At 45.1% G+C, this 9,973-nt stretch overlaps 1 protein-coding gene across 3 annotated transcripts; it reads left to right on the forward strand.

Moving 5' to 3' along the window:
* The first annotated feature begins 1,248 nt into the window (after window positions 1–1,248).
* On the forward strand, window positions 1,249–7,563 carry LOC109762518 (U-box domain-containing protein 52). Of its 3 annotated transcripts, XR_002232746.4 has the most exons (11): window positions 1,254–1,720; window positions 1,830–1,951; window positions 2,365–2,486; window positions 2,610–2,794; window positions 2,982–3,024; window positions 4,579–4,939; window positions 5,049–5,117; window positions 5,200–5,751; window positions 6,163–6,900; window positions 7,106–7,256; window positions 7,434–7,563. XR_002232746.4 is itself a non-coding variant. In XM_020321377.4 (10 exons), the coding sequence occupies exons 1-10, from the start codon at window positions 1,450–1,452 to the stop codon at window positions 7,110–7,112; spliced, it is 2,478 nt and encodes an 825-aa protein (XP_020176966.1). In that variant the 5' UTR covers window positions 1,249–1,449; the 3' UTR covers window positions 7,113–7,563. The 3 variants fall into 3 exon arrangements, 2 of the variants coding, with proteins under 2 accessions (XP_020176966.1, XP_020176965.1); XM_020321377.4 differs by having other exon boundaries at window positions 1,249–1,720; window positions 7,098–7,563; XM_020321376.4 differs by having other exon boundaries at window positions 7,106–7,563.
* The last annotated feature ends 2,410 nt before the right edge of the window (window positions 7,564–9,973 follow it).

Here is a 9,973-nt window from a genome sequence, read left to right on the forward strand (position 1 = left end):
GGTGAGACCAACTAGTGCAAAAGGTTTGAACTTTAGGCTTTTCGGATGGAAGAGCTCGATGAGATTGATGGGTGAATATGACCTAATCACTTTCCACACTTCGGCGAGACCGATCAAAACCACTCGAAAAATCCGAGATGAAATCGATAGGCAACAGAAGGTTGGCAAGTGCTCTTCGGTGAGACCGAAGGGTCATCTCGGTGGAACCGAATTACTAGGGTTTAGGCAGTGGCCATGTCAAGTGTTTCTCGATGGGTCTGGCTGGATGTGGTTCGGTGGGACCGAGACAGACATTAGGGTTTTATACATAGTAGGAAGTGAGAGTGTGGCTGAGGGTTTTGGAGCAATATCTCTAAGCATTTGAGCAAATAGTTCATGATCAAAATTACACCCCCTTTTAATAGTATTGGCTTTTCTATGGACTCAATGTGATATTTGATCACTTAACCAAGATGTAGAGTAGTCTTGAAGCTTTGAAAATGTTTGTCCTTCGCATTTTGAGGGTCCACATTCACATCTCATTGGCATACCTAGAGTGAACTTTCTTGAAGTATTCTTTGAGTAGGCATTAATTTAATGATGCATATGTTGTTATGAATTATCAAAACCACCCAGGGATTATTTGCATTTTCAAAGGTACTATGGTCTTCTCCTGCTACGGTGAAGTCTTATGGGGCAGGACCATCGAGCGAGGTAGTTGGTGTCTCTGTAGGTTTGGTGCGTCAAACCTTGCAGATTTTAGGTTTATGTCGATTCATTCATACAAATCTGATGAGTCTGTGTTAGTGTTTTATATGTCTTTTTGTTGGTGCGATCTATTGTGGCTTCGGAGTCATGCTATGGCGCTCTATTAAAGTTCTTGTGCTTCGATGCCCCCTACTTTTAGGTGATTATCCCGGCAAGCACTTTGACGCTCATGTTTTTCCATCTTTATGGATAGGTAACTTAAGAGGGTTTCAGTCAAATTTGTGTAGATGCACGCGTGACAGTGTCGCTTCTTCAACCTAACTACAGTCTCTTTCACAAAGCCTTGGCAACATTTCGTGTTGCAAAAATTAATACCATAGAGAAGTTGATTCTGAAATTTTCACAATGATTCTTAGTTCTAGGAGTTATTTTATACTTTTTGGATTTACGATCCAAATCATTGTACTTTAGTTTTCACAAGTTTGAATAAAGTTACAGACCTTTTTCTTTTTCTTTTCAAGAAAAACATGCCATGCCTGGCCACAGTCGAGTCGAGACCCAACCCCGTGTGGCGTGGAGCGACCCGACCGAGAGACGAGGGGAGACGTTCCCCGCCAAGCTCGCGGCGTCCCCTCTCCTCCATTCCCGCGCTTTGATCCCCACCACCACCCCACCCCACCGCGCCATCCTCCATCCCATCGTCCTCGCCGCCGCCGATGCGTCCCCTCCCCCGGCCTCCCCCTCCCCCGCCTCCGCCACACGATGTTGCACACCACTCCGATCTTGACGGAGGCCAAGCGGCACGACGCCGCGGGCAAGAAGGCGGTCGCCCTCACGGCCGCGATGAGGCGCTCGGGGCCCAAGGGGCGCGGCAGCGGAGGGGGCGAGGCGGAGGGGAAGGCGGCCGTCGCCGTCGACGGCGACAAGAGCAGCCAGCACGCGCTCAAGTGGGCCGCCGACCACGTCCTCTCCCGCTCCCAGCCCTTCTTCCTGGTCCACGTCCGCCGCAAGAACACCGCCCTCAACCCCGCCGGTACGCTCTCGATTTGGGCCTCATCTGGCCGGCCGTGCGAACGATGGGATCGAATTTGATGGTACGGAATTATAGCAGATTCTCAAGCATGCGATCTACTCGTGTGCAGGTGGGAAGCAGTTCTCCACGTCGCACGTGCAGGAGGATGTCGCGGCCTGTTTTCTTGCCCAGCTGGATCTTCAGACCAAAGAGCTGATGCTGCCTTTCCAATGCTTCTGCAGCAGAAGAGGGGTATACGTTTCTTATTTCATCATCACTTTGTGTCTGGTTACATTCAAAATTTCAGCAAATTATTGTGCCCCTGTGTTTAAAAAAATCAATGCTTTTTATCGTTTTGTTAAACGAGCTGAATTTCCAGCACAAATTTACCTTTATTTTCAGATTTGTTTGGGAATTTCTCTAGGAACGAGCATGAAAGCTTATTTTAAGCTTTAATAGTAATATAAGTAGGACTAGATAAATGTCAATATAAAAAAAACGATACCACAAGTACCAAAATATCGAGTAAATGTTCTTTCTGCATTTGTGGCTGCTCATGAATCCCAGTTAGTGCCACAGTTGTTTGATGTGCAGATAAATCTAGCAATTGGGTGCCATCATAAGTTACTAACTCCCTTTTGGCTGACTTACTTTAATATCCACAGTTGCAATGCAGGGATGTCATTCTTGATGGAACAGATGTGTCAAAAGCTATTGTGGACTTTGTTGTAAAATATAATGTTGACAAGATTGTGCTGGGAGCATCATCTAAGAGTGCATTTGCAAGGTGATTTATATAAGTACATTACAACAACTTCTGCGTATCATTATCTCTTATTTGCTGGTACTCTTTCTTAGAGCAAATCTTGCCGTACTTTGATGAGCTCAATAATTTTCTTAACCATCGCAGAACAATTTGGAAAATGGATGTGGCTACATCTGTTACAAAAATTGCACCAAACTTCTGTTCGGTGTATGTGATTGCAAAAGGAAAGTTGTCTACTTTTAGGCCAGCCACTCATGCAATCGACAATGATACAAGCAAAGAGGATACGAAATCTGATGCACCTGGCAATGGGCCTTTAGCTGTACAAAGTTTGTATTTCACTTGACACTTTTATTCTTATAGCTGTACTACTCCCTCCGTCTCAAAATGAGTGTCGCTGATTTAGTACAACTTTGTACTAAACCAGCGACAGTTATTTTGGGATGGAGGGAGTACAATATTCATCTCTAGTAGATTATTCTTTGTTTGCTCATGAAGCACACGTGTAATTTGCAGGTGAACCAACACCCAAGTTCCCTGGAGAAGAACCTTCTTACAGGTGAGTCTACATCCCTAACTATCACATATAGGGTGATAGACAGGTCTCCTACAATGCTCTACTTACCCGCCTACCAGAAAGATTATGGTCCATTCTAAGCTGTTGATTGGCTGAGCTTTGTTTACCGGAAACTGTAGGGAGATCATGGCATTAAATTTTGTAGAAAAATATGTACTAGAATATGCACAAAGTTACAACGGTTGAGGATATACAGGGAAGGGTGTCGCGTAAATACTACATGTACAGGGATTCGTGGCTGAGCTTAGTTTTGGTTTAATGAAAATCTTGTAGAATTACGTGCATTAATCGGTTCACCCAAAAGCTCAAGCTGATGAGAAAGGTTTACAATGTAACACTGCCGTCATTTCTGGCTCTCCTGGGCCTAATGTGGACTGAAAGTAGGCTGTGATATTTATTTATTTATTTTCATTTTCTCTAGCTGGGCCTTGACCTCAAGTTTTCTGTGCTTTCATACTAGGTAGAATTATGCACGAGACAGTTCACCCCAAAGCTCATGCGATGGAGAATGCTGGACCATATACTTAAACAAATCTAACTATATGGAAACACCAATTACATTCATGAAGTATAAAATACACAATACACTCCTACAACCATACCATTATATGCCAAGCCCTTTTAGGTGGCCAATGGCCATACCATACTAAAAACCATGAGCAAATCTAAACCTTGCGAACTAGTATTTTCTTGCACAGCATGGTTTAAATAATTCCAAAACAGAATGTATGCAAGCCAATAAGTAAATGTTAAGTTTTATATATTATAAGCTAACTTGATATTTAATATATTATAAGCTAACTTGATATTTAATATTTAATACAGTATGGAATTTCCTTTTGGTGTCTTTCCCTTCTATGTATAGTATGGGATTTCCCCTCAGTCTTTTTCCTCTCTGAGAATATCATGAGATTTGAAGTACCAGTAACAAAAACCAAGAACAATGGATTTAACATTCAAAACATGATGAACATTTCAGCATAGAATATTATGAGAAATCCAGGGTATGTATAATTTGCAACATATGTTATTTCAAATATAATAGAACTTGAACCCCATTTTTTTTGGCAATCTAGTCATGCCTCATGATCTAAGTAACTGTACATACTTTGCCAAGTATTAATGCAAATATTTGAAGGATGTCATTGGCTCCAATTAGCTTATTCCCTTCTGTATATTGGAGTGTTTACGTTTGATCATTTCCAAAGAATGTTGATGGATCATGTGCAAGGAAAATTTTATCCTTTCGAATGTCGAATTTGACTCTTACCCCCTACAATGCAGCAATGTAAAATATGACCGTAGCCAGTAGATCATAATAAACCCAACTATTCACGACCATTAGTCGAGCTATTTTCTATGCAGCTAAAGTTCATAGCAGATATCTTATTTTTTGTCATATCGGTTAATCTAACTATTTCGAATTTTAATGTTCTCTTCAATGTTGTGAAAATTGTGGATTACGTTTCTATTTTGGCTTGTATATTTTTTTTTGATGGGGATAGTTATTTCTTACTCTATTTGATCTCGGGCCAGGCTGATGTCGACACACGCTGCTGCGCACATCGGTACCCATTTTGATGAAGCAGCACAACATGGCAACCTCAAGACACTAGTTCGACAGAAAAGTGCCGATTCACATCTTTCAAAAACATCTTCATGTCCAAGTGAATTCATAAGAGTTGTGAATAAACAAGGCAATCATTTGTCTCCAGAATATCCTGAGAATCGTAGAGAAACCTTGTTTTTGCTAAATAAGGACAATGAGCATCCATTCCAGGCTCCACATGAAGAATACTTGGGCATTGATGATAATGCACTTAGTCTTGAATATAATGCCTATGGCTCTTTAACCCCAACTGGAGAATGTGCTTCATCAGCTTCGAACTATCAAGCAGTATGATTCGAGCATTTCTACCAGAAGCTTTGTATCCTAATTCTTTATGGCATACGGAACTACTAAAATCGGTTATATACAAGTCTTACCAACACCATGTCATTTGTAGGATGATGTGAAAGCTGATCTGAGGCAATTTCAGAAAAGGAATGGCAATATGCTTCGGAACTACAAAGAGGTACTGGTTATTGTTTACCATTTTGTGTCTTTGGTTCTGATCTTGCACTAGATCTGAAGGAAGCATTCTTTTGGGATCACAGTTACCTCTTGGGACCGAAGATGGGACAGAAAACTTGCATGCGGTTTATGAACGAGAAGATGGTCCTTTACTTGGCAGACAAGGTGCCAAACCGAATTCAGCGGCTCGTGGCCCAAAGCAAAACCTATTGACACTTGAAACTTTATCTTCCGACCCTCAGCATAGAGAAAGAATCACAGAGGAATTTATGGATCACAGTGCCCAGAAACAAGTTAACCCAATGTTGCGACGTTTGCCTCCAAAAATTTTCTCACCTCGAAATGATAGATATGCACCTGCTCCAGAGGAGAAACATAAACTTGAACTGAACAGCAAACCCTTGCCAAGGCCAATTGAGACTAAAAGAATACTAGAGTGTCTCCCTACTAGATTAGAGTGCAGATTGTATAATCCAAAGGAAATCGCGAAGGCGACCAATAATTTCTCAGAAGACCTGAAGGTTGGGGAAGGAGGTTATGGACCAGTCTATAAAGCTACACTTAATAATACCCCTGTTGCAGTCAAGATTCTTCACTCCAATGTAACTCAAGGCCTGAAACAGTTTCAACAGGAGGTATGGTCATAGCTCATTTTGCTTGACAAAACTGCCTTTTGCCACTACAATTTCTCTTTTCCAAACTAAAAGAGAAATGTTGTCAGGATATGTATTGGCATTAGGGCCGGTTTGGAAGAGAAGTATTTCCTGGCAAAGTTCAATACCAAAATTTTACCGGGAAATATCATTCTTCCGAACCAGCCCCTTACAATGTTTAACAAAACAAAAAACGTTGCATCCACAGTTCCCGCACTTCAACTTAGTCAATTTTCTCACTACAAATAGCCAGATACTGAAGTCAAAGGCAACATTATTCGGATGGAGATAGCATTTAGTTGTATGATAATGCGGTGATTTTTTTTAAACATTAGAAAATGAAAGGATTTTTACTTTTTCAGTAATGTAATTGATAAGTTTTGTTATCATCAGATTGATCTGCTGAACAACCTTCGGCATCCCAACATGGTACAACTAGTGGGTGCTTGTCCCGAGTATGGTTGCCTAATATACGAGTACATGCCGAATGGTAGCCTCGAGGACCGGCTCTATTGTCGTTCAAACACTCCGCCACTGCCATGGCAGCTCCGTTTCAAGATTTCAGTGGAGTTAGCCACTGGCCTGCTCTACCTACACCAAATGAAGCCTGAAGCCTTTGTTCACCGAGACCTCAAGCCTGGGAACATCCTCCTTGGCGAAGATTTTGTCTGCAAGATCGCCGATGTTGGTCTCGCCCGCATCATCCCCCGATCGATGGATGACACAAAGACGCAGTACCGGATGACCGACGCAGCGGGGACCTTTTGCTACATTGATCCTGAGTACCAGAAGACGGGACTGGTCAGCACAAAATCTGATGTGTATGCCCTCGGCATTATCTATCTTCAGATGATCACCGCAAAGGACGCCATGGGGCTCGCCTACGCTGTATCTGATGCACTGGAAGAAGGGACCTTTGAGGATCTCTTGGATAGCAGAGTGACTGGCTGGCCGGTGGAGGAGGCGAAGAGGTTTGCCGAGCTTGCACTGAAATGCTGCGAGCTGCGGCATAGAGACCGCCCCGATCTGGAATCTGTTGTGCTGCCTGAGCTAGTCCGTCTGCATGCACTAAGTGTGCCATCTGAACATCCTTCCGTGGACCAATCCCATCAGCGTTCAGCCAGTGACAAGGTAAAAGAACTGACCAGTTGGTCGCCCTTTGTTGTCTCCATTGGCTTATGAACAATGTTTCGGTTTTTCAATTTGGCGATGGAAACACCGAAATTGTAACAAAGTAATTAGGATATCTTACATCTGGAAATTAGCTGAAATCTGTTAAATTTTTCGATGTCTCACCTAGGCTTTTAACTCTTTTTTTTTTCTACTAGGAATGCAGGATTTAATTTTGATTGATGGCTTGTCTGAGATTCTTACCGAAGGTAGTGCGAAGGCAGGATCATTTTCAGCATAGCAATATGAGGACCAGGAGTAGGGTGTGTCAGGCTGTCAGCTGTCGCACTGGAACCTGCAGCTGTTCCAACTTTGATGTACATACTGCACTATCCCAGCAAAAATTTCAGATTGTTGTAGTTCTTTCTCCAGAAATGTTTAAATCAACAAACCTGTACATTTAACATACAATTTTGTAGCTCACATCTGCTAGTACAGAAGAACTCACACCTTCATGACCTGGGTCAATCACATGCTGCTTTCCTGTCATCCAGGGCCGAGGACTTTGATCCGGACTGGGAATTATGTAAACAGACTCGGAGAGAGATTTGCTGTAAGGACATATTTCTGACAAAGATTACTGTAAACAACAAGGGATCACATAAACAACGAAAATGTTTCATATTGGAAGACTCGGTCGCACCTAATTGCGCATTTCTTATCCACAATTTTTTGACGGCAAGCTACTCGGCCATTTTAGTGATTAACAACGACAGTTACATCGTTCAGAAGAAAGGGCAAAGAGGAAACCCAAGTACAAGCTTCAGGAGGTAGAGAAACGTACCTAACTATCTCAATGTGCCACCGAATTGGCTTCCCTTGGGCAGTGTTCAAATCTAGCTTTGTCAAATCCACTAGCTGTTACTCCCTCCGTCCTTTTTTATAAGACATTTTAGCCAGTCCGCTTTGAACTGTTTTGGGCGTGTCTGAAATGTGTAAAACATCATATAAAAGGGAACAGAGGGAGTACATTGCAGTCATGAAAAATATCAGGTAGAGCTTGCTCTTGCTGATACACCACCATCACATAAAGTTTGGATAACACTCTCGCAATCAGATCGCAGTATGATCATATGGCTCCCATCTCTTGAGCCAAGAATGACTCATTTATAGCTGCATATGCTTCAGCCGTAAGCACGTCCAAAATTGATTGCGCCATATGCGAACACGTCCTTCTTCCATCGCCAATGCACCTACCGCAAGCAGCAGAACCGGATACATGCCCTGGTGGTTGATGGCGCCGTGCTGACTGATCCCGACGACATGGCCGCGGCGACCTTCGCGCCCTTCTTGCACTGATCGACCCCGTGACTGCACCCTCGACCTTCAGCACCTCATCGAGCCTGCCAATCTCGATGACCTTGATGCTCCCTTCACCGAAGATGAGATTTGGCAAGCGGTGAAGCGCTTGCCAGCGCGCAAGGCGTCAGGTCCGGATGGCTTCACCGCGGAGTTCCTACGCTCCTGCTGGTCTGTCGTCAAGCACGACCTCATTTGCGTCTTCCAGCAGCTCTACGCGCTCCGGGGACGCGGGTTCAGCCGCCTAAACCAGGTGCTGCTTACGCTGATTCCCAAGCGCGCCGACGCGGCCAGCCTGGGTGACTATAGGCCAATCAACCTAGCTAATTTTTTTTAAATAATACATTTTTTTATAAAATTTGAAAAATAATATACGGTTTGAGAAATTACACAAATAATACGGCGTCGGCTGTAAGCCGACTGGTGCTAGTCGGCCAGCGGCAAGCCGGATAGGGTCCACTCGGCCACCGGTAAGCCGATTAGTGGCTGGGCCACCCGACGCACGGCCAGTCGGCCAGGTTGCATGCAGTCGGCCGAGGGGAGGCCGACAGGCCGGCCTATCGGCTTCAGGTAAGCCGATAAGTGGCTGAATGGATGGGGTGCTGCGTGTGTGATCGATGGATGGCTGGGTACGTGGGCTGATTGATTTCAATATTGTATGTGTTGGCTGATTGATTTCAGTATTGCATGGCCACGTGCAGATGCATGACAAAACCACCTACGATGCGTACTAGCACAGGATCATGACTTGGTACAGCACTACAGCCAGTGCGTACGCGCATGACCTGGCCGGGTTGTACGTGGTCCAGGACCTGGTGTAGTGGTGTATATACAATACATCGAATATGTGTACACTGGCCGGCCGCATATGCATACGCGAGTACCCGAATACCCGTATGCCTGACTAACCCATGGACTCGCACATATATAATACTGAAATCAATCAGCCCACGCATGCCCACGCAGCCATCCATCGATCACACACGCAGCACCCCATCCATCCAGCCACTTATCGGCTTACCAGAAGCCGATCGGCCGGCCTATCGGCCTCCCCTTGGCCGACTGCATCCAACCTGGCCGACTGGCCGTGCGTCGGGTGGCCCAGCCACTAATCGGCTTACCGGTGGCCGACTGGGCCCTACTCGGCTTGCCGCTGGCCGACTGGCTCCAGTCGGCATACAGGAGGCCGACGCCGTATTATTTGTGTAATTTCTCAAAACCGTATATTATTTTTCAAATTTTATAAAAAAATTGTATTATTTAAAAAAATTAGCATCAACCTAATCCACCTCGTGGCCAAGATCTTCGCGAAGGTGTTGTCCCTTCTCCTTGCGCCCAAGCTAAACGACCCGGTCAGCCCCATCCAGAACGCTTTCATCCCCGGTCGCAGCCTTCACGACAACTTCACACTGGTCCGGCAATCGGCACGGCTACTTCACCACCTGGGCGCCCCGCGCATCCTCCTGAAGCTCGACCTTGCGCGGGCCTTCGACTCCGTGTCATGGCCGTTCCTCTTCAAGACCCTGCGCCGCTACGGGTTTAGCGATCGCTTCCTTGGCTGGATCGTTATTCCCCTGTCCTCCGCGAGCACCAGGATCCTCCTGAATGGGGTTCCAGGACCGGCGATTTGGCACCATTGTGGGCTGCTCCAAGGCGACCCCGTCTCGCCGCAGCTCTTTGTGCTTGCCGTTGACACGTTGGGATGCGACTTTCACCGTGCCGCCGCGCTCAACGT

This window comes from Aegilops tauschii, chromosome 6 (genome assembly GCF_002575655.3).
Source record: "Aegilops tauschii subsp. strangulata cultivar AL8/78 chromosome 6, Aet v6.0, whole genome shotgun sequence".
In the NCBI taxonomy this organism is placed as follows: domain Eukaryota; kingdom Viridiplantae; phylum Streptophyta; class Magnoliopsida; order Poales; family Poaceae; genus Aegilops; species Aegilops tauschii.

Bases quoted from the DNA above. Each gene is read 5' to 3' on its own strand.
- LOC109762518 (XM_020321376.4), top strand. From the start codon at position 1,450: ATGTTGCACACCACTCCGATCTTGACGGAGGCCAAGCGGCACGACGCC. The intron at 1,952-2,364 runs GTATACGTTTCT...TAATATCCACAG, and splicing joins GCTTCTGCAGCAGAAGAGGG to TTGCAATGCAGGGATGTCAT. The intron at 6,901-7,105 runs GTAAAAGAACTG...CTAGGAATGCAG, and splicing joins AGCGTTCAGCCAGTGACAAG to GATTTAATTTTGATTGATGG.